General features: G+C 40.8%; 1 protein-coding gene across 4 annotated transcripts in view; it reads right to left on the bottom strand.

Moving 5' to 3' along the window:
• Window positions 1–2,273: 2,273 nt before the first annotated feature.
• ppp2r5a (protein phosphatase 2, regulatory subunit B', alpha isoform) overlaps window positions 2,274–25,656 on the bottom strand; it is a 181,176-nt gene continuing 157,793 nt past the window's right edge. For all 4 annotated transcript variants that reach the window (XM_078557029.1, XM_078557027.1, XM_078557026.1 and 1 more), the window contains 5 exons: window positions 18,436–18,486; window positions 17,282–17,401; window positions 14,616–14,743; window positions 7,157–7,258; window positions 2,274–3,062 (listed from right to left, as the gene is read on the bottom strand). In XM_078557029.1, coding sequence (XP_078413155.1) covers window positions 2,915–3,062; window positions 7,157–7,258; window positions 14,616–14,743; window positions 17,282–17,401; window positions 18,436–18,486 — 549 coding nt within the window. In that variant the 3' untranslated portion in view covers window positions 2,274–2,914. The remainder of the gene's footprint in view (window positions 3,063–7,156; window positions 7,259–14,615; window positions 14,744–17,281; window positions 17,402–18,435; window positions 18,487–25,656) is intronic.

Here is a 25,656-nt window from a genome sequence, read left to right as displayed (position 1 = left end):
TAGTCGTCCACTCCTATTTCTTATGTTTTTAACAGTGGTGTTTCTGAGGAGGCTGTTTTGAAAGGATGAACTATCCTTTCTGAGCAAAGAGTTCTATAAAGGATGAATTATCCTACAGTGAAATAAAATATTATTGCAATTAAAAATCATTACCCAATAGTACTTTGTTTTTGCAAGTTTAACTTGAAACAATATAGGCATTCAGCAAGCAGGTTTGGGTCTTCCTAATTCACGAGAACCAAATTAATTGGCAGAGTATACTGGATTGTGCAAAGAAACAGGATTTTAAGGCTGATTTTAGTAGAAGAGGAATAGCAATACATTAAACAGTGCACCCAAGGAAAAAAAAAAATGGAAATCTGAAATTAAATACAGAAAATGCTGAAAAATCACAGGTCCCAACAGCATCTACAAAGAGAAATGGAATATAAGATCAGTCATCAGAACTGGAACTAAAACATAAACAAGCCCCTTGGGCGGTTTTGATAAAACAAGAAAAAAAAACGGATACTACAATCACAGAGGAAGTTAATGTTTCAAAGACCTGCAAACTACCAGAAAAGCAGGAAACAGATGTTTTAAAAGATCTGAGTGAGGCACAAATATGCATTATTCCTCAGCAATTAACGAAAGGCAAGATGCCATAATTTTTCAGGTCAAACATCGACTGGTGAACCAATACACCGTGAGTTATTTTCATGTTCCTAGCATTATCAAAGGAGAAAAAGTGTTTTCTCCCTGGTACTGGTTTCTAAGGTGTCATTAAGCTCATTAGCAATTAGATTTAACTACTGGAAATTTTTAATACCTGCAGTAACTCACTTAAAGCGACAGTAACCAGAAAATCTGGGACTAAATACTACAATTCCTCCAGTCAGTCATATGTTCCAAACAATTAGTTTCCCCCTTATTTGGTGTCTTTACCATGCACCATCCTACAGGTATGCAAGAGCAGTTATGAACGATCTGCCTGCATTTATTCACCTCTTCTGGGCAAACAACTAAGGGAAATCGGTAAATGTTTGGCACCTTTCCCTGATGGATAAAAATTATTGGACAATAAATTCATATTTATTTAACACATTCAAAATAATCATCACCTGCAGAGATACAATTAACTGCTCCGCCCAGCCACCAGCAATTATACTTGATCGTGAAAACTTTTTTTTAAACTTATTCAACACATTGATGGAAATAAGATGAAGGCAGTAAATTCATTTGAGTTCAGATATTTATAAATCAGTCATATTAAAGTGGTGATTTTGGTCTTCTGGCCTCTAATGGAATTACCAGCTTTCAACAGGCTCTATTATTTTATAGCTTATCAAACATGTATGATTTGTTGTGGACATGACATACACACACACTAACAGCAGCTCCCAAGCTACAGCCCACACCACCTCCCAAGCTTGATGCTCCTTAATCTCAAATTTCCCCAACAAACTGCTTTTCCTACTTGATTTTTTTTTTCTAAACTGTTTTATTAAATAAACCCTGCTCTTATTGAGGAAAATTAAAATAAAATATTTCAAGATTTCTGCTTTGAATAGAGTCTAGGACTACAATAGATTTCCCAGACTTATATAAAGATGGTCTTATTGATACAACAAAAAGTACCAGCATTTCTTGTGGATTCTGTGGATAAAGAAAATTTCACCCAGTGAAGCAAGGAAAGCAAAAAAAAAACTCTATTAGCACATGACTACATTGACAGGTGTTTGGGGTCAAAATTGCCTATACAGCTTTTTGACCTGAGGAATGATGCATGGTTAATATATTTTTGTTATACTTTTACTTCTGGTGTATGGAGTATTAGCACTAGTTAGAGATCCATGGAAAGCACAACTAGATGCAAAGTAAACTTCATTTTACTTGCTCTGAAATGCACCGGTATCACAACTTCAGAAAAGCACCCTGTTCTGCACCATCCAAGATAGCTATGTCTGATTAAAAATCCCAAGTTATCTATGTTTATATCATGCAACCTGTAGCCAATAGGAAGTGGATTAAGAATGACCAAACTCATTTCATGTCAGGGCACTGGAGTCAGAAGAAAGTTTATTATCCCAGTCGGACAGATTGAATACTTGATGCCAGAGATGAATGGACACTGGTAATCTATGGCGTCCCTTTATTTAACAAGTGAAAGTCTAGGACTGGACATCTAAACATTTATACTTCAGTGCAACCACCTGAGATTGATATGGTTCCATCAGAAACTGTGTAAAACTTTTCTTCATAAAATATAAAAGCTAATAATGGTGAGATCCAAATACAAATATTATGTAGACTTTATTGAATGTTGCTCAAAACCCCAAATAAGGTGTCTCATTACAAAAGAGCTTCACACTGCCATAGGTTTACAGAATGGAATGGTTCTCTGGCACAGCATCAGAAAGACTAGTTGAAGAAAAAAAACATACAATATTTTATGCTCAAATTTCTAATGTTTTCTGTGTATGCATAACTCACTCCCTTTCATGTTACTCGAGGTCTGTCGCATTGTGAGAAGCACATATAAAATAGGAAAAATCTATATTTAAATAGCTGACTAATTTTCTATGTGCAGCACAATCAAAAAATTATTTTTTTCAAGTCATAATTTCACCACTCAATTATTTTCACTCTGGTCACAAATGATAAATTCATTTATTCTCTGTGAATTCTAAAAAGTGACATAATAAATTCATGATCAGACAAAGTTACAAATATCATGTGGTCACACAGTAATGTTCAAAGTTCATATTTTTTCTTTTTAACATAATTTACAGCTCATCAAAAAAGCTGGTCTTTTTTGGAAGTATACTGCTGAAGGTTTGCCTTGTGTATGTAATTTTCCCACAAATTTTCCAAAATATGTACGAAATGCTCCATCACTCCTAGATTGCAACTGTACACCAACTGTTGATTCTGGTCATTTGGCACTTGATTTACTGTTCCGAGCATTTTCCACATTGTGGGTATTGATCTGCAAGCTGCCAGCAAGCACCTGGCTCCTCTGGAGCTGCAACTCTTCAAGGTTCTTCCAAAGCTCCTCACGCTCCTGTTCTTTTTTCTTTTCACTGCAGATTGAACATGAATTTGTTACTGAGCAATGCAATACTAGTAGACGCATTGTGAAGCAGGGTCAGCGAAGGAATTTTAAATGTGAAAAATTGTACTTTATAACTTTCTACACTCATCTCTAATTGCAGCAACTAAATTGTAAAATAGGTTCGTGGAATTGTTAAAAATACAGGCCTCAGTTATTTTCCATGGTCATCATTGACTCAGTAGCCATACAAAATGTCCATTACTTTTTAAAAGAGGACATTGTTGAAAGTAAAATGAAAGTAAAAGGCATGATTTTTATTTTAACAGAATTACCTGGAAAAACTCAGCAGGTCTGGCAGCATCGGTGGAGAAGAAAACAGTTGACGTTTCGAGTCCTCACGACCCTTCAAAACGTCAACTGTTTTCTTCTCCACCGATGCTGCCAGACCTGCTGAGTTTTTCCAGGTAATTCTGTTTTTGTTTTGGATTTCCAGCATCCGCAGTAGCTTTTAGCTTTTTGTTTTTATGATTTTTATTTTGTTGCACAAATGCTATTTAGCTCCAAAAAAATGGATAATTTTTAAATTTTTGTTCCCAATGCGCCCATGCAAATTTTAAACTCAGTGGACAACTGTAAATTATTTTGTAATTTGTTATACACATTATTAAAACAAATAATTAACTTGCAGTGTATTTGCATCATTTGCTACAAAAACACACAAATATTTCTTGCTGCTGCACATAGACTCCTCAGCTAAAACTAAAATGACCAAAATAGTACATGACACTTGTTATTTTAACAGCATTGATCTTCTGCATCACAAAAATCCAAGACTCATGGTCAAACGTGGTGGCTCATATTATTAAAAATGAAAATGACACACAAGTTTTAAAAAGCCACAGTCATGGGCAATTAAAACAATTACACCCATTGGAAACAGCTTTTGTCTGGTACTTGGTTAAAAATTTGTAGTAATAGTTCTCTATAGTCTGCCATCACATTTATATAGCTTCAGTTCACTGAACAGTGCATGAAGTGGCATGAGCTTTGTCACAAGCCAACAAATGAAGAGTGCAATCCAATAGAAAAAAACAGCAGCCTAATGGCTGATGTACAAACATATCACAAGATGGTAAAGGTAGTTCCACACAGTATTCAAATTCCTGCTGTCAACTGAGCTATCAGTAAATGGGATGTAAGGAGATGAGGTTCTTTCCCCACTTTATGCTCTCAATTTATTTTTATCCATTCACAGGATGTGAGCTTCACTGGCCAGGCCAGCATTTATTGCTCATCTCTAGTTGTCCTTGAGGTGGTGGTGGTGAGCTGCCTTCTTGAACTGCAGTCCATGTGGTGTAGGTACACCCACAGTGCTGTTAGGAAGCAAGGTCCAGGACTTTGACCCAGTGACAGTGAAGGAACCGATATATTTCCAAGTCAGGATGGTGAGTGGCTTGGAGGAAACTTCCAGGCAGAAGTGTTCCCATGTGTCCAATGCCCCTGTCCTTCTAGGTGGTAGTGGTCGTGGGTTTGGAAAATGCTGTCTAAGGAGCCTTGATGAATTCCTGCAGTGCATCTTGTAGGTGGTACACACTGCTGCTGTGTGTTGGTGGTGGAGGGAGTGAATGTTTGTGGATGCGGTGCCAAATCAAGCAGACTGCTTTGTCCTGGACGGTGTCCAGCTTCGTCAGTGCTGTGGGAGCTGCACTCATCCAGGCAAATGGGGAGTATTCCATTACACTCCTGACTTGTGCCTCATAGATGGTGAACAGGCTTTGGGGAGTCAGGTAGTGCGTTACTCGTCACACGATTCCTAGCCTCTGATCTGCTCTTGTAGCCACAGTATTTATATGGCTAGCCCAGTTCAGTTTCTGGTCAATGGTAACTCCCAGGATATTGATACTGGGGGATTCAGTGATGGTAATGGCATTGAACGTCAAGGGGCAATGGTTGGATCCTCTCTTGTTGGAGATGGTCATTGCCTGGCACTTGTGTGGCGCAAATGTTACTTGCCACTTGTCAGCCCAAGCCTGGATATTGTCCAGGTCTTGCTGCATTTGGACATGGACTGCTTCAGTATCTGAGGAGTCACCAATGGCGCTGAACATTGTGCAATCACCATCCTCACTTCTGACCTTATGATGGAAGGAAGGTCATTCATGAACCAGCTGAAGATGGTTGGGCCTAGGACACTGCCCTGAGGAACTCCTGCAGTGATGTCCTGGAGCTGAGATGACTAACCTCCAACAACCACAACCACAACCATCTTCCTTTGCTGGTTGGATTCATACCTAGCACAGAGTTTTCCCCCTGATTCCCACTGACTCCAATTTTGCTAGGGCTCCTTGATGCCACACTCTTGTCAAATGCTGCCTTAATGTCAAGGGCAGTCACTCTCACCTCACCTTAGTGTTCAGCTCTTTTGTCCATGTTTGAACCAAGGCTGTAATAAGATCAGGAGCTGAGTGCCCCTGGCAGAACCCAAATTGGGCATTAGCGAGCAGGTTATTGCTAAGCAAGTGCCGCTTGATAGCACTGTTGATGAGACCTTCCATTACTTTACTGATGATTGAGAGTAGACTGATGGGGCGGAAATTGGCCGGGTTGGATTTGTCCTGCTTTTTGTGCACATGACATACCTGGGCAATTTTTCACATAGGCGGGTAGATTCAGTGTTGTAGCTGTACTGGAACAGCTTGGCTAGGGGTGCGGCTAGTTCTAGAGCACAAGTCTTCAGTACTTTTGCTGGAATATTGTCAGGGCCCATTGCCTTTGCAGTATCCAGTGCCTTCTGCTGTTTCTTGATATCATGTGGAGTGAATCGAATTGGCGGAGGACTGGTATCTGTGATGCTAGGGACCTCTGGAGGACGCCAAGATGGATCATCCACTTGGCACTTCTGGCTGAAAATTGTTGCGAGTGCTTCAGCTTTATCTTTTGCACTGATGTACTGAGCTCCTCCATTTTTGAGGACGGAGATATTTGTGGAGCCTCCTCCTCCAGTGAGTTGTTTAATTGTCCACCACCATTCACAACTGGATGTGGCAGGACTGCAGAGCTTAGATCTGATCTGTTGGTTGTGGGATCGCTTGCTGTTGATGCTGTTTGGCATGCAAATAGTCCTGTATTATAGCTTCACCAGGTTGACACCTCATTTTTAGCTATGCCTGCTGCTGTTCCTGGCATGCCCTTCAGCACTCTTCATGGAACCAGGATTGATCCCCTGGCTTGATGGTAATGGTAGAGTGGGGGATATGCCGGGCTATGATTGTGTTTGAGTACAATTCTGCTGCTGATGGCCCACAGCACTTCATGGATGCCCAGTCTTGAGTTGCTAGATCTGTTTGAAATAGATCCCATTTAGCAGTGCCACACAACACGATGGAGAGTATCCTCAATGTGAAGGCGGGACTTGGTCTTCACAATGACTGTGCGGTGGTCACTCCTATCGATACTGGATGGATGCATCTGCGGCGGGTAGGTTGGCTGAGGTCAAGACTAGCAGCTATGTCATTTAGGACTCGGCCAGCTACCAAGCATTGAAGTCCCCCACCCAGAGTGCTTTGCCACCCTCAGCGATGTTCAACATGGAGGGCGGTACGTGGTAATCAGCAGGAGGTTTCCTTGCCCAGGCTCCATGGGGTCCGGAGTTGATGTTGAGGACACCCAGGGCAACTCCTTCCCGACTATATGGTGATGGTGCAGTCTGGGGCTGTAAGGTATGATTCCATGAGGATGACTATGACTAGTCTGTGAGACAGCTTTCCCAATTTTGGCACTAACCCCCAGATGTTAATAAGGAGGACTTTGCAGGGTCCTAAAGGGCATTAGTGAACCAAGTGGGTTTTTACAACAATCGACAATGGTTTAATTCCAGATTTTTATGGAATACAAATTCCACCATCTGCCGTGGCGGGATTCAAACCCTGGGTCTCTGGTTACTAGTCCAGTGACAATACCACTACGCCATCACCTCCCTGTATAGGTGAAAAATAAATCAAAGCAGGAGAGCAGACTGTGCTAGTGAGTTCGCCATACCCTCAATGTGTTTTTTGTCAGCAGTAAAGAGGGACAATAAATACTTAGAAAGGTGAATATGTAAAATGAAAGATGACTGCATACCGCTGCCTTTCAGCCTTGTAAGATGCTGTAAGTTCGTCGAACAATGATCCATTCATCTCCATTAATGTTTTTAGTACGTTGTAAACAAGTGCTACAATGGTTCTGTAAAACAAGTTTGCATTCACTTAAAAGCACAGCATGGTTACAGTTACAGAAGGATTTATGGAATCAAGAACAGTGTGAAATAGATGATGTAAATAAACTGAAAATATCTGCAGTCTGATCTTATAGTTAAAGATGGAAAGACAATCCAGGAAGATAGATCCAAAACACTAAACAGAATAGTTCAAACTAGCACATGGCAAAATTAGCATTGCTGTCAAGAAATTTTTATTCACAAAAAAAGTGCTCAACCTCCAGAATGCATTCCAGGTAGAGTATTGGAACACCCTGGAATTAGTTAATAAACAGCTGGAAGCTGTGTTGGAGAAATAATTAGGTACTTCATAATGGATGAGCTAACTTGGGCAGAATGACTTTCTTCTCTAAGAACACAAGAAATAGGAGCAGAAGTAGTCCATTCAAGCCTGCCCCGCCATTCAATAAGATCATGGCTGGTCTGCCCCAGGCCTCAACTCCTCTTTTGTGCCAGCTCCTGATAACCCTCAACTCCCCGATATTCCAAAAATCTACCTACTTCCTCTTTAAATATTTTCAATGATCTAGCCTCCACAACTCTTTGGGGTGGAGAATTCAAGACATTCACTACCTTCAGAAGAAATTCCTTCGCCTCTCAGTTTTTATTTGAATGCCCCCTTATTCTGTAACTATGTCCCCTAGTTCGAGATTCCCCCCACTAGTGGCAATATCTTCTCAACATCTAACCTGTCAAGCTCCCTCAGAATCTTGTATGTTTCAACAAGATCACCCCTCACTCTTCTAAACTCTAATGAATAAAGGCCTAACCTGTTTAGCCGTTCTTAATAAGTCAACCCCTTCATCCCAGGAATCAGCCTAGTGAATCTCTTTTGAACTGCCTCCAATGCCAGCAAACCCTTTCTTAAATACGGGGATCAAAACTGTACACTGTACTCTAGGTGCGGCCTCACCAACACCTTGTACAGTTGTAACAAGACTTCCCTAACTTGAATCCCATAGCAATACAGGCCAAAATTCCATATGCCTTCTTAATTACTTGCTGCACCTGCATGCTAACTTTTTGTGTTTCATGCACAACAACACCCAGATCCTTCTGTGCTGCACTCTTTTGGAGTCTCGCTCCATTTAAATAATAGTCTGCCTTTTGATTTTTCCTACCAAAGTGCATGACCTCACACTTTCCTACATTAAACTCCATCTGCCAAGTTTTTTGCCCACTCACTCAACCTGTCTATATCCCCTTGCAGATTCCGTATGTCCTCATCACAACATGTCCTCCCAACTATTTTTGTATCGCCAGCAAATTTAGATACATTACACTTTGCCCCCTCCTCCAAGTCATTAATATAGATAGTAAATAATTTAGGCCCTAGGACTGATCCTGTGGCACTCCACTAGTTACATCTTTCCAACCTGAAAAAGACCCATTAATCCTGACTCTGTCTTCTGCGTTAACCAATCCTCAATCCATGCTAATACATTACCCCCAATACCATGAGCTCCTATCTTGTTCAATAACCTTTTATGTGGCATCTTATTGAATGCCTTCTGGAAATCCAAATACGCTACATCTACCAGTTCCCCTTTATCAATTCTGCTTGTTATATCCTCAAAGAACTCTAGCAAATTTATCAAACATGATTTCCCTTTCACAAAACCATGCTGACTCTGTTTGATTGCATTAAGCTTTTCTAAATGTCCTGCTATTTCTTCCTTAATAATGGACTCTAGCATTTTTCCCAACTTACAGATGTTAGGCTGACTGGCCTATAGTCTCCTGCTTTTTGTCTCCCTCCCTTCTTGAACAGGAGTGTCACATTAGCAGTTTTCCAATCCTCTGGGACCCTCCCAGAATCCAGCGAGTTCTGGAATGCTTTGACCAATGCCTCCACTATATCTGCAGCCATTTCCTTTAAAATCCTTGGATGCAGGCCATCAGGCCCTGGTGACTTGTCTGCCTTTAGTCCCATTAATTTTTTTAATACTTTGTCCCTCGTGATAGAGACTGTTACAAGATCTTTCCTCCCATTAGCTCTTTGCTTATCTGATATCTTTGGGATGTTTATAGTGTCCTCCATCGTGAAGGCCAATGCAAAATATTTGTTTGAATGATGTGCCATTTCCCTGTTCCCTGTTATCAATTTTTCAGTCGCATCCTCCAAGGGTCCCACGCTCACTTTAGCTACTCTCTTTTTATATACCCATAGAAGCTTTTGCTTTTTGTTTTTATATTTCTTTCCAATTTACTTTCACAATCAATTTTCTCCATTTTTAGCTTTTTAGTCATCCGCTGTTGGCTCCTAAAAAATTCCCAATCCTCTTCTCTACCACTAGTTTTTGCTGTTTTGTATGCCTTAGTTTTTGATTGGATATTCTCCTTGACCGCCTTTGTTAACCACGGATGGTTCAATCTTCTCATTGAGTCCTTCATTTTGACTGGGATAAATTTTTGCTGAGCGTTAACAAATATCTGCTTAAATGTCTGCCACTGATCATCCACTGATCTTCCCCTTAGTCTATTTTCCCAGCCCGCTTTAGACAACACTTTTTTCATTTCTCCGTAATTGCCCTTATTTAAGTTGAGAACACTGGTTTGAGGCCCGAGTTGCGCACCCTCAAACTGAATTTGAAATTCTATCATGTTGTGATCGCTACCCCCTAGAGGATCCTTAGCTACGAGATCTCTTACTAATCCTACCTCATTACACATTACTAGATCAAAATAGCCTGTTCCGTGTAGATTCTGCAATGTATTGCTCTAAGAAACAATCTCTGATGCACTCTACAAATTCGTCTTCCATGTTACCCCTGCCAATCTGATCTGTCCAGTCAATATGCAGATTAAAATCAACCATGACAATTGTAGCGGCCTTCTTATACACCTCCATTATTTCCCGATTTATACTTTGTCCTACAGTGATGGCAACTCTTCGGGGGCCTATAGATGATTCGCACCCTTGACTTCTTAACCTTACTATTCCTTATTTTTACCCAAACTGATTCCACATCACGATCAATGGCACCTATATCACTACTCACCACTCACTGATACCTTCCTTTATTAACAAAGCTACCCAACCTCCTTTTCCTTTTTGCCTATTTTTCCAGAACGTCAAATACCTTCGAATATAGAGTTCCCAGCCTTGGTTACCCTGCAATCATGTCTCTGTAATAGCTATCAAGTCATACCCATATTTTTCTATTTGTGATGTCAACTCACTTGTTACAAATTTTGCGTGCATTCAGATAAAGAGCCTTAAGCTCCAATTTTTTTTTACCATTATTATTCATTCTGGTTCTAATTTCTGCTGTGTTCCGCTGCTTGTGTTTTCTGCCCTTTCCTGTCACACTTTGATTATCATTCACCTCTTCACTACCCTGCACCTCTGCTCTCTCGTTTCCTTTTGGTTTTTAAACTTCCCTTCAATTGAACCCTCCCCCCCACTAATTAGTTTAAAGTCCAATCTACAACCCTAGTTATACGATTCGCCAGGACATTGGTCCCAGCATTGTTCAAATCAAGCCCGTTACAAAAGAGCAGCTCTCTCCTTCCCCAGTACTGGTGCCAGTGCCCCATGAATTGGAATCCATTACTCCCACACCAATCTCTGAGCCACACATTTACCACTCTAATCTTATTTACCCTACGCCAATTTGCACGTGGCTCAGGTAGGAATCCAGAGATTAACACCTTTGTGGCTCTGCTTTTTAATTTAGCCCCGAGCTGCTTGTCCCTCAGCAGAACCTCTTTCCTAGTCCTACCTATGTCGTTGGTACCTACATGGACCACGGCAACTGGATCCTTCCCCTCCCATTCCAAGTTCCTCTCCAGACCAGAAGAGATATTCTTAACTTAGCACCAGGTAGGCAACACAGCCTTCGGGGCTCTCTGTCTTTGCTGCAGAGAACAGTACCTATTCCCCTAACTATGCTATCCCCTATTACTATTACATTTCTATTCTCTCTCCCTACTTGAATGACACTCTGTGCCATGGTGCTGTGGTCAGTTTGCTCATCTTCCCTGCAGTCTGTACCCTCGTCCACACCAAGAGCAAGAAGCTTGAACCTACTGGACAAGGGCACCAGCTGAGGCTCCTTCCAAGCTAAATTCTGGATCCCCATACCTACCTCACATGCAGTCACACTCCCGCGTCCCGGACCATGGACTAAATTTGATGTAATTAATCTAAGGGGTGTGACTGCCTGCTTAAAGAAAGTGTCCAGGTAACTTCCCCCTCCCTGATATCTCATGGTATCCACAGCTCGGACTCCAGATTATCAACTTTAAGCAGAAGTTTGTTGAGCAGCCCACACTTGCTACATATGTGGTCACTGTAGATCGCACCGACGTCCACCAGCTCCCACATACTACAGTTGCAACACATCGCCTGCCCAGCCATCTCTATTCTATTTAATTAATTTGGCTGTTAAATGTTTTAAAAGTGAATTTCTTAACTGTATTCTGCAGCTGTAAATAACGTCTCCTGATTTAAACCACTTGGCCAATCAAGAGAGACACAGAAGAGATACCCACCGATCACCTACCTGTTTTCCTTTGACGTCACACTTCAACTCTGACAGGTAGAAACAGGGAGAAGGGGCTCTCTGCCGCTGCTTTTTATCTCCTGCCCCCTTCCCTTCTCACGCAGGTCCGCTCTCCATGTGCTCCCCGCTCTCCTCTCGCTGTTTTAAAACCTATCCAGGGATTCCCTATCCAGGGATTTTTTTAAAAAGTATCAATTTAAGGGATTCTGTTCAGCTGGCTAGAATATTTGAGATGAATAGGGATGTCAAAACCAGAAGGCATGCGAATAAAATACATAGGCAAGAAGCTAGTTTAAATGTTACAAAGTTATTTCTTTTCACATGTATCATTTCATTTGGTGAGTAAGGATTTTGTGAAGTCATTCAAAATGAGCATGAACAAGTTCCTGTCAGAGAGGGGGGCGTTTCCAGTTATATAGCATAAAGTTTGGAGTAGCTGAGAATAGGATTTATGAGTTAATACAGTCTCCTGGAGCTTTTCTCAATTGCCTTAGAGGATTAGAAAGGAATTCAGGAGTTTTTCCTAAATTGGCCTCAGGGTTTTTGCCTCTCTCAAAAGATTGCATGGCTATTTTTTAAAGAAAACTCGCATTTATATAGCGCCTTTCACAACCTCAGAATGCCCAAAGCGCTTCATAGCCAAATGAAGCACTTTTGAAATGTAGTCATTGTTACAATGTGGGAAACACATCAGCCAATTTGTGCTCAACAAGTCCCCACAATAGCAATATGGTAATGATCAGCTAATCTGTTCTTTCATTAAGGAATAAATATTGGCCAGGACAATGGGACTCTCTCTCCTGCTCTTCTTCAAAAGAGCACCATGGGATCTTTTGTGTCCAGCTGAGAAAGCAGATGGGGCTATTTAACATCTCAACCAAAAGGCAGCAAATCTCTGACGGTGCAGTACTTCCTCTGTACTGCACTGGAGTTTCAGCCTGGATTTTCATGCTCAAGTCTCTGAAGTGGGACTTGAATCCACAACCTTCTAACTCAAAGGCAGGTGTAAGAGTGCTATCAACTAAACCACATTGACACTCGGAGAACTGGTGTCAACTAAACAATATAGAACTGTTTAATAATCATTCATACTATAATCATAATGCTAGTGTGCACTGACACTGCAGGTATAATGTAGTGCAGTCTGAATCCGCAATTAGGCTTTAACCTGACTCCAGATTGAAAGAGACACCCCTTGGACAGAGTTTCACATTACTTCAGGATGGACTGTATAGTGGGTGGTGAAAATGTCAACCTAGTTCAGCCAAATGAGGTAAAGGTTTCCTTTCTCTGGAAAGGATCTAAAATGAAATATACTCAAGGTTGTTTTAACCCAGCTATCCAACGGACAGATGACAATAATATAGAGCTACTTCCAAAAGGTACAAAGATGAAAAATTGTCATTTTGTAACCATAATCTGTAGAACTAACATTGAAAAACTGGTGTAAAACCACCACAGGAGAAGGCCATCCATAATCGTTACATGTAAAAACTTTGGCTCAAATCTTCCAATGAGCTGAGTCATTTGCTGCTTACTTAAGCTGATGCGCCTCGGGGCCCTGAGGGAAGTCCTGATGAACGCACGTGCATTGTACTTATGTGGGAAGTTTAAACTATTGATTGCCAGTTTTTCCCCTGACCACGTTGACCTGCAATTCCCTATGACAGTGGGATCAGGTGGCCAAAACCACACGGACAAGGGCTGTTTGCCCTATATTTACGCTGGTTTTCACACAGATTTACTTAAAGATTTTCAGAGCAGGTGCAAAGCATGCTGAGCAGGGCAATGGTAAATCAGTTGGAGTATCAAAGCACTATGGCAACCAGCAACCCCAACATTGCTCAAGCCTGATACAGCTCAGCACCCCCTGACAATGTTAACCATTCCCGACAGTGCTCACCTCCTTCTACACTCCTGACAGCGTTTACCCCCACCCACATCTCCAACTGTGCTCACCACACACCCCAGACCCCCAACAGTGCTAACTACCCCTGGACCCCTTGACAGTGTTCACACCACCCTTCCCCCCGGCACCTCTGAGTCTTCAGCAGCCACTCAACAGTGTTCACCACCTCCTGGAGCCCTTGAAAATGCTCACCTACCCAGGTTTCCCAAAGGTTCAGCACCCCCTCCCCACAATAGTGTTCAGCTCTCCCCCTGACAGTGCTCATTCCCCCTTTCAACTCCTGGAAATGGTGACTCTTCTGACATCAGCCGGGCAGGAGCCAGGTGAGTTGGGAGAGGCAGTGAGGGAAAGGGGCAACCACTGTTGGGGTTGGGGGGGGGGGGGGCAGGTGTGAGGGAGAGAGGTGAGCACTTAGATGGGTGAGGGAGGCAGTGAATATTGTCAGGGGATGAGCACTGTTGGGAAGGTGAGGAAGGCAGTGATCACTGTCAGCTGTGGGGGGAGGAGGGGTAGGTGGGGTGAACATTGTCAGGGGTGAGGGGGGGGTGAACACTGTGGGATGATGCGAATGTGTGAGGGGGTGAGCGCTGTGTCAGGGTGGGGTGTGACACTACAGTGCTGGGGGTAACAGATTAATTTAAGAACAGTGCAAGTCAATGACTGAAGACAGACCTTAAAGGGGCAGGTCCTCATCTCATGATGAAAAAAGGGGACATGGCTTCACTGGAATTACACACCATTTAGCCTCCTGACTCTGTTCATCACTGCAAACCTGCTGGAGCTGGGACTAGAAAATGCAAATGTTCCAACCACTCCATCGCTGACCGGACTATCTGGGCCTTTGTCTATTTGAAGAATAGATCTATCGTTTTATTAGTTAAAATATACCAATAGAGAAAAACTTACGGGTTCCAGTGTTCCTTGGAGATTCTGTATAAACTACCAAACATAATTGGTAGAATTTTCTCAGAGTTATCTTCAATCAGACTAAGAATGTACTCATTATTCCAGAAATACAAAGCCCTTTCTGCAACCTGTGGTAACAAAAAAAAATTTAAATCACCTAATTTAAAACAAACAACTTTACAAGATTATTTACTGAAGGTGCAGCTCTCAATTCCCTAAACAAATGTTTTCATCATGCGATATTTTAGGCCCCATGGTCAGGTGCACTAACAAGGGTAAGAAAGGGGAAGTCACTTAACTAGCCCTTTCCTTCTGGATATGAAATTGCACCAGGTACCAAGAGAATAAACATACTTTTCTTTCTTCCTTCCCAAATATAAAAGTAACTCTTTGTCGGAAGTAGAATTATCATTCCCTAATTCATGCATAATTTAGATAACATTTTGATGCTCACGGAAAAAGGGGAACTTACAACTTCCACAATGATCGTTGCACTATTATTTAGTTTTACTTTTATCATAAACACCATCACAGTGAATATGCAACATATAATGACAGAAGGAAAATGAAAATGATTGCAAACAAATGACCCTCCCTATTTTACATTTTCCACTCGTATGCATGGGAAGAACAAGTGCATGATGGCTTACAAAACCTTTTTTAAGTGGAGGATAAAACCTTTCTGCTAGGCATCAACAGTGTTCTAATTTTGACTCCAGCATACCAATGTGCATTTTTCCCATTCTATGCAAACCGATGCCTTTTCATATAAATCCATGCTAAACTACACGTGGGTTTATGACAGGGTCCAGTATTAATAAGGTTCTAAGTGCCCAAATGGAATTTGCCTTCACAGCCAGCAACACATGTTCACTCTGTGGCAATTTTAGAGCTCTGCACAGAACAGTTACAAGTTTTGGAGTGGCTGTACTGTGTTGAGAGTACTCCTGGTGGTTCCACAAAACTTTTCCTGATGAAATTTTTGGATCTTATTTTCAACACCCACTCGGGATCACTGGTTAGACCACTCAATACCTGGTGCAAATGGGCAGAGGGTGCAACTTACATGCTCAATTAATTTGTCCTAGAAAGTTGCAATTAGGGTTCTACAACCAGAGTAGGAACCAATTTGCATATTTAATCATCCTCCCGCCAGCAACAGGCGAACATGCTACTCATCCACTTACAGGCCTAACTGAAAATTGCATCAGGTTGCCCTTGGACATCAGCTGAACTGCCAAAGTGCTGTCCCAATATTCAACTACCAACCAGCCTTCAAGTGAGAAATGGTCAATCAACAACTGAAATTTATCCACCAGTTTCCGGATTCAAATCCAGGTTAAGCAGGAGAAAGAACAATGTGAACAGCTGCACCACTCAATTGACTTTTAGTGCTGCTACTGCTCCTGTTGCTACGACAAATTGTATTTATGTAGCATCTTTAATGCAGGAAAACGTTCCAAGACACTTCATAAAATTTGACAATGAGCGTAGATATTAGGGCAGAGGTAGGTCTTAAGGAGGATTGAAGGAAGAAAGAGGGATACAAAGTAGAGAAGAGCAGGGAGGAAACACCCGCTTTTAAGGCCTTGCCAGCTGAAGGCACGGCTGCCAATGGTGGAGTGATGAAAACCAGGGATGTTTAAGAGGCTTGAACTGATATCTTGGAGAGTTGTGGATTTGGAGATGATTGCAAAGCTAGGGAGGAGCTAGGTCATTGAGGGATTTAAAAACAGGTGTTAAAATTTTAAAAGAGGCGTTGTTCAACCGAGAGGCAATGTAGGTCAATGAGCAAGGGGTGATGGGTGAATGGGGCGGTGCTAATTAGGATACAGGCAGGATTTTGGATTAACTTAGTTTTATGAGAGATGGGACGGTGACCAGAGGTATATTTTGGAATCCAGTGGAAAAGTCCAGTCAAGAGGCAACAAAGGCATGAATGAGGGTTTTAGCTGCAGAAGGGCTGAACAGGGTAGAAGTTGGGTGATGTTATGGAGGTGGAGATCTGCAGTGTTAGTGATGCTGTAGATAGGTGGTTGGAAGCTCATCTTTAGGTTAAATACAACACCAAAGTTGCAAGCAATCTGACTTGGCCTCAGACAGTTGCAAAGAAGAGGGATGGAGTGGCTGGGAGAAGTAGTTTGTGGCAGAAACCAAAGACGATGGTTTCTGTCTTCCCAGTATTTAGTTGAGAGAAATTTCTGCTCAACTAGTACTGGATGCCGGATAAGGAGGGGTCAAGAGGGCAGTGACGCCTTCAAAATTGAAGGTTATTACAGTCACTGATGTCATATGCATTATGTATCTAATATAGATATCCTATCTTAGAAAGCCACCTTTGATATCTTTTGCTGGTTAAGCTAATTTTACAAAAATACTTAAGAACAAATTGTAATACTTCTTTTTATTTACTATTTTTGTACGGTTGAGAATTCTTGTTACGCTGCCAATATTATAGAAGTTGATGACATCTGGTGCACAATTTGGTTATCCTAATATTTTCCTGGAAATCAATCTTTGAGATTCCAGTGGAAAAGTCCATAGTGATCTATGTAATGACCATAGTTCATTGTCACAGCAGGAAAGTGACTGATTTACAGGTATACATATCAGAACAGTGCAATGATAATTATTACAGATGTGCTCTTCAGGCACAAACTGCTTACCTGGAAGTGTGCATTTGACACACATTTAGCTATTTGCTTGAATAAAGGTTCTTGGATCTTTTTGAACTGAGAAGGTTCTATCACGTCCAAAATTTCTTCTACTTCACCCAAATACATGACCTAAGAGCAGCATTTAAAGTTGCACTGATCAGTCATAAGAAAATTGTCAAACTCTAAATGTTTATTTGCTTTCTACTTTATAGAATAGGAAATCAATTTTACTAGTTAACAAACAGCAATTCTTGTCTAAAACTAATTTATTTTTAAGAATGGTCTGGGGCATAACAAAGGCCATGACAAGCCCACCACCACCTTCTCAAGGCAGCAATAAACATGGCTTTGTCAGAAATGCCCATATCTTGAGAAAAAATAAAAATAAGAAATTATAATATTGTATAAGTGAGTCAACCAATTAAAAATATTTTAAAATGATACATCCCACTAACAAAAAAGGACAATAAATCATCTCATTAAATCTTATCAGTATCCTCTCAAAGTCAGCTCCTCATGTGGCACATGATTTTAGGGACAAAGTAGAACCTCTGGAACCTTCTCCACGTGCTTAACTTGCAAACACGAGACTATATGAAGATTATTCAAGGTTACCTTATTATGCAGAATCACATTTGATCCTGGTATTATGCTCAACTGGTAGGGAAGATACATGCACACTTTTAGAAAGAAAGTACCAGATTGTGATCAAAAATGGGAATTTTGGATGAATTCCTTTACTGCACCCCAGCATAGGGGTACAGAGGTCAGTTGTAGCATCTATATTGCTGTGGCCATCCACATCCACACTCCCATGATGAACTCAGCACAGACAAGGATCAAGCCTGGAACTTTCGTTGTCTGTAAAGTTCAGCACCACATCACAAAAATCATTTATCCAACCAGTCATTTGAGGGCCTTTTAGAATTATTTTCTTTAGTATGAAAAAGTTGTTTTGCTTTCACAATGTAAAATATGAACATAGGCCCCTTTAACTTCATTTTGCTGATGATAAAACCTTGTTTTATAAAAGCTCAATAATCAGGCAAATTTTGAGTAAGCCACAAAAGGACAGCAACTTATTTTAAAAATATACAATGCAGTAATATATTCATGTGATATACAGAAAAAGTTAGGATTGGAGGGGAAAGCGAATAACTTACCTCTTTTTGACTTACAGTTTTTGGCCAGAATTTTAATAAGCCTCTAATGACCTACAATAAACCATAACATATGTTTACATTAAGTATAACATTATAAATTAAGTTACACTATAATTCACAACAGAGAAAATCACAAGAGAATTGCAATACTTCATTCCTACATAGATTGATAAGGGTCTTATTTAGTTGTACAAGTATATAAGACAACAACATGTGTACCTTTTAAGTTCAAAAACAGATTATTTTTGAACATTCAACAAATGTTATACAAAGAGTACATTTTAACATCAAGTTATTCCAGTTTGTAAAGAAGAATATTTACAAATAAAGCGCAATTATAAATAAGTTCAATTATTGGAAGAATAAAGTTGGATACACATTATTACCACTCAAATGTAAACTTGGTTTGTCAGTTTCAGTCTGTCAATTATGACGTAAAAATTAACAATTACAAAATTAGTGCAGAACCAGGCTACTGGTCTTCCTCAATATTCAATGAAAGTTGTTGGCCCTGTAGTGTGGGATGATCATAAAAGGTTAAATCCAAGAGGAAAAGAATGAGCTCCTGACTAATTTCTCAAAGTAAAACATTCTTCTGAAACAGTGTGTCAACAATTTGGGCTGCACCAAATCATGCTTGCATGTTCAGTGCCAAGGACCGTCCCTGCTCCTTATGAACCAATTTAATATTGCGATTTAATATGCACAACATCTAACAATCTAGCATTGCCTAAGGTTGATCAGTATACCCATTATTGTAATTCATTTACTGGAACTGTCACAAGCACACTCATGCTCCTGTCTTCTGAGAGTAGAAGAATAATCACTCTCCGGACACGTGACTGAGGCTGTGACCTATAATTCAAGTTTACTTAAACATAGAAATTAAACAGCAGCAAGCGAGCAACATTGCTGATTTATTTCAATTACATTTAATTTCAAGTTCCTTAGTTCAAAAGATAATACAAGATGCAATGTTTCACTAACTAGAGAACAGTGAATTTGGAGAATATATAGTTTAAATGTGAGGCCATCCAACAAAAGCTTGCATTTATATAGCACCTTTAATGTAGTAAAACGTCCCAAGGTGTTTCAGAGGAGCATTACCAAACAAAATCTGACACTGAGCCACATCAGGATGTACTAGGATAGCTGACCAAAAGCTTGGTCAAAGTTTTGAGTATCTTGAAGTAGATAAGAGAGGCAGAGAAGTTTACCCCTCACAGAGTATTAATTTGTGCACCCCCATATAGTCTAGGAGAACAGGGGAAAAATGATTGAGCTGGCAAAAAGTTGCTAACTATGTTTTTCTACCTGGGATGAAACAGGCTAAACATCCTCACCTCCTCCAACAAAAAGATTCCCACATAGCAGAAACTGAACATTGTGAATTGCTCCTTTCTAGGCAAATTAGCATGGGCTCACAGCATGCTGTTTGATCAGTTGGCTCAAAAAGCTGCTCACATCAATTAATACGAGCCTCTGTTTTACCACCCATTTGTCATTTTCCTTAAGCTTGCGAGGATACAAAATGATTGTCATTCTTAGCCACACATGTAGCTAGTCAGCAATTTCTATTGGGTACAACTGCTCTAATCAAATTGGTTATGTTGACACCAATTTAGCCACATGCACTAATTTCTGTCAAAAACATTCTACATAAACTCATAATACAGGTAAATGTATTTCACATGTATATTTGCATAATGTCTATCACCATTCAGTAACCAAAGAAATAAAACATTCACAACGATCAATTGAGCAAACACACACTCTTCTTTTCATCATACCATTTTACCTGTAACTGTGCAAAAATGCTCAGGGTACACATTGTGCAAATATGGGTATTGGAATCACATGACTAATGAGCATCTATAATCTAATTTTTAGTTTAGTCAGAAACGCAATTAGCCACATCTGGATTCTCAATTTGCCATGTGACAAGTGGTTCATAGGCAACACTAGTTTAGAGTTAACTTGTTATGTAACCAAACATTAGATGGAAGCCCACCTAAAAATGAGCCCCTTAGTATATTTCTTATTAGCTAATTTCTCCAGTGAATCCACATCTTGCACTTCTTGCACTAATTCTTTGTATGTAATGCTGGACAACTTCCACAGCAGCCTAAGCATATTGTTCAGAATATCTAGTTTCTGGTTCGTGTATTTTAGAAAACTAATAGTAATACTAAATACTACTACTACTGCAAAGGCTGTAGGCCCTGACAACATTCCGGCAATAGTAGTGAAGACTTCTGCTCCAGAACTAGCCATGCCCCCGTAGCCAAGCTGTTCCAGTACAGCTACAACACTGGCATCTACCCAGCAATGTGGAAAATTGCCCAGGTACGTCCTGTCTACAACAAGCAGGCCAAATCCAATTCAGCCAATTACCGCCCCATCAGTCTACGCTTAATCATCAGCAATGTGATGGAAAGTGTTGTCAACAGTGCTATCAAGCGACACTTACTCAGCAATAATGCTTAGTTTGGGTTCCGCCAGGGCCACTCAGATCCTGACCTCATTACAGCCTTGATCCAAACATGGACAAAAAAGCTGACCTCAAGAGGTGAGATGAGAGTGACTGCCATTGATATCATGGCAATCTTTGACCTAGTGCAGCATCAAGCAGCCCTAGCAAAATTGAAGTCATGGGGAATCAGGGGGAAAACTCTCCACTGGTTGGAGTCATACGTAGCAGAAAGGAAGATGGTAGTGGTTGTTGGAGTCAATCATCTCAGTCCCAGGACATCACTGCAGGAGTTCCTCAGGGTAGTGTCCTAGGCCCAGCCATCTTAAGCTGCTTCAGTAATGGTCTTCCCTCCATCATAATGTCAGAAGTGTGGATGTTTGCGGATGATTGCACAAATGTTCAGCACCACCTGCGACTCCTCAAATATCGAAGCACTCTGTGCAGCAAGACCTAGACAATATTCAGGCTCGGGCTGATAAATGGCAAATAACATTTGCACCACGTAAGTGTCGGGCAATGGCCATCTCCAACAAGAGAGAATCGAACTATCTTCTGCTGATATTCAACAGCATTACCACAATCCCCCACTATCAACATCCTGAGGGTTACCATTGACCAGAAATGGAACTGGACCAGCTATATACTGTGGCTACAAGAGCTGGTCAGAGGCTGGGAATTCTGCAGACAGTAACCAGGACACGGGACTGAGACATCTACAATCAAGAGATGATAAATGAAAGTTTTACCATTGAGAATAACTGGAGCTGAGGGGAATTGAAAAATAACTTCCAGAGGGCTGTTCCCTACAGAATAACTTTTAATATATCGCAACATATGAGAGAATTCTTGGAGAAAGCCAGAAATAAACCTAAGGGCCTGGCATATGCAGATATAAGCTAAAGTATTTACTTAATCATATTTGCTTTGTTTAACTTGTTTTATATACAATAAAGTGTGTGTGTTTTGTTAAAAGGTGAAATCTTGTGGCATAGCTTTATTGGTTAAAATGAAGTGTTCGGATTTCTCTTTAAATGTTAACGGTCCCTAACTGGATCATAAGATATATATAGTCCTCAGGCTATGTTGAAACATTTGAGGATCATGCACTTAACATTATAGTTCGTATAAAGTTCAGGTTCTATACGCACAAATGCCTTCAAGGCTTTTCCACCAAGTGGTGGCAATAGTCTTTCTGCCCAGCTTCTGCCATTTTTGAAGTTTAGAAACTCATTTGTTGACCAGGTCATGGATTTGAATGACTGTACCTGCACTCAAATGGGCTTGATATGTATTGCAAATTGGTCATCACAAGTCCAGCTTGTTTCAGCAGTAGCATTTATGCCTCTGAATCAGAAGACTGTGGGTTCAAATTCTATCCCAGGACCTGAAAATTTAATCCCAATTAACATCTAGTGTAGGACTGACAGAGGACTGCATTATTGGAGCTGTTATTGGAGCTGCAGTAAATACATGTTAAACTGAGATCCCAGTGTACCAGGATGGAAAGGACACTCTGTCATGTGGTACAAAAATTTTACTTTATTCCATAGCAAAACAGAGAGGCCTTCTTGTCAACATTTGTTCCTTGACCAATAACCACTACAAGAGATTAATGGGGTAATTTATCTCATCACTCTTTGTGGGAATTTACTGATGTTCTGGCACACAAATGACTGCCATAATTACACATGAAAACAACAGTGACTACACATCAAAATATAATAGTTCAGCTGAAAAGCATTGTGGGTTGTTCCCAGGTTGTGAAAATCACTATATATCTATTTTTCCTTCATTCTTCTCCCTTTCTTCAGCCTTATTTTTCTCCAAGAGTTTTTACAAAGTAATGGTGCTTCTCTTTTTTCTTCATTCTTAATCATGTATTTCACTCCACTTCCTCATACTGTTGCTACTACTTGAGGTATGCTTCCTTTCTCAAATAATGTTACTCCTTTGTGGCATCTGGTTTAAGTATTTTTAATATGCCTGCCCATTGCTTGTCCTTTTCCACTCCTGCTAAAAAGACTAACTTTAGTTCAAGATCCTCTCATACTCACAATAAACAGTGCTGTATCAAATTTAATTGAAATTTTAATATTTTAGTAACATCAACTTGTTATTAGTAATGTGACATAGTAAAATGTCCCAAGGCGATTCACAGGAGAATAATTTAACATAATTTGATACCGTGCCACATAATGAGATATCAGAGTAGATGACCAAAAGCTTGGTTGAAGAGGTGCGATTTAAGGAAAGCGTTAAAGGAAGAAATCAGGAGGAGTGAATTCCAGGACTTAGGGCCTTACCAGCTGATGGCATAGCTGCCAATGGTGAACTGATTAAAATCCAGAATGATCAAAAAGTCAAAAATGGAGGAGCGCAGATATCTTGGAGAGTTGTAGGTCTGGAGGAAATTACAGAGGTAGGGAAAAGCTAGGCCATGGAGGGATTTGAAAACAAGGACGAGGATTTTAAAACCAAGGCGTTGATTTACCAGGAGGCAATGTAAGTCAGAATGCACAGAAGTGTTGGTTAAACCGGACTTGATGTGCATTAGGATATGGCAGAAGTTGAATTATTTAAAATTTACAGAGAGTAGAACATGGGAAGCTGAAGAGGAATGCATTGGAATAGTCAGGTTAAACAGTTTTCTTTGGTCGGTTGGCAATTTTTAGCAGCTATGAGTTATGATTTACAAACAGATATTACACGTCATGTTCTGCACCACGTTCATACACCAGCCTTTTCTCCCTATAAACCAGAGCGTTACTTGACATGCACAATATCAGAATGTAGCAATGCTCAGGTTGAATGCCTTGTTACTGCAATTTGCTTAATGGAAATGTCACAAGTCTTCTTGTGTTATCCTGTTTCGGTTGCAGAAGAACAATTATATCAGACAATATAGGTTAAGCTTTAATCCACAAATCAGGCTAGTTAAAAGCAAAACTTAAGAGTCCCAAAAAAATCAATACATATTTTATTTAACTTGGAGTTTCTCATTTCACAAAATAATTCACATTTCACTAAGCTGCCTAACAATAATGAGTTCAGAATAGCAGCTGCAACACAAACTCTGTGCGTGAGGTTAACCCTTCATGGAGGTCCCTTTATGTGCACAGCTTTACACAGTCTAAAATCAGTGGGATCAAAATTGGGTGGGTGCCATTTTGCCATATTATTACCCAGGCAATGAAGGTGAAAATTATCCCACAGTCGTCTACGTTAGGCTGCTCTCATGGCCTTAACAGCAACTAACATCTTTGAAGAAAACTCTGCCGTTTGAAGGTGCACAACCAAATCACAGAATCACAGAGCAGAAGAGGCCTTTCGGCCCATCGAGTCTGCACCGACACGTGAGAAACACCTGACCTACCTACCTAATCCCATTTACCAGCACTTGGCCCATAGCCTTGAATGTTATGACATGCCAAGTGCTCACCCAGGTACTTTTTAAAGGATGTGAAGCAACCTGCCTCCACCACCCTCCCAGGCAGTGCATTCCAGACCATCACCACCTCTGGGTAAAAAGTTTTTCCTCACATCCCCCCTAAACCTCCTGTTCCTCACCTTGAACTTATGTCCCCTCATGACTGACCCTTCAACTAAGGGGAACAGCTGCTCCCTAGCTACCCTATCCATGCCCCTCATAATCTTGTACACCTCGATCAGGTCGCCCCTCAGTCTTCTCTGCTCCAATGAAAACAACCCAAGTCTATCCAACCTCTCTTCATAACTTAAATGTTTCATCCCAGGCAACATCCTGGTGAATCTCCTCTGCACCCCCTCCAGTGCAATCACATCTTTACTATAATGTGGCAACCAGAACTGCACACAGTACTCCAGCTGTGACCTCACCAAGGTTCTATACAACTCCAACATGACCTCCCTACTTTTGTAATCTATGCCTCGATTGATGAAGGCAAGTGTCCCATATGTCTTTTTCACCACCCCACTAACATGCCCCTCCGCCTTCAGAGATCTATGGACACACATGCCAAGGTCCCTTTGTTCCTCAGAACTTCCTAGTATCATGACGTTCATTGAATAGTTCCTGTCAAATTACTCCTTCCAAAGTGTATCACCTCACGCTTTTCAGGGTTAAATTCCATCTGCCACTTATCTGCCCATTTGACCATCACATCTATATCTTCTTGTAGCCCAAGACACTCAACCTCACTGTTAACCACCCAGCCAATCTTTGTCACCCACAAACTTACTAATCCTACCCCCACATAGCCATCTATGTTGTTTATATAAATAACAAATAATAGGAGACCAAGCATAGATCCCTGTGGTACGCCACTGGACACTGGCTTCCAGTCACTAAAGCATCCTTCTGTCATCACTCTCTGCCTCCTACAACTAAGCCAATTTTGAATCCACCTTATCAAATTACCCTGCATCCCACGTGCATTTGCCTTCTTTATAAGTCTCCCATGTGGGACCTTGTCAAAGGCTTTGCTGAAATCCATATAAACTACATCAACTGCACTACCCTCATCTACACACCTGGTCACCGCCTCAAAAAATTCAATCAAATTTGTTAGGCATGATCTCCCTCTGACAAAGCCATGCTGACTATCCCTGATCAAACCTTGCCTCTCCAAGTGGAGATAGATTCTCTCCTTCAGAACTTTCTCCAATAGTTTCCCTACCACTGACGTGAGACTCACAAGCCTGTAGTTCCCCGGCTTATCTCTACAACCCTTCTTAAATAGCAGAACCACATTAGCTGTTCTCCAGTCCTC

Source organism: Cetorhinus maximus, chromosome 14 (genome assembly GCF_964194155.1).
Source record: "Cetorhinus maximus chromosome 14, sCetMax3.hap1.1, whole genome shotgun sequence".
NCBI lineage: Eukaryota > Metazoa > Chordata > Chondrichthyes > Lamniformes > Cetorhinidae > Cetorhinus > Cetorhinus maximus.
This window is presented reverse-complemented; position numbering and strand designations above follow the sequence as displayed.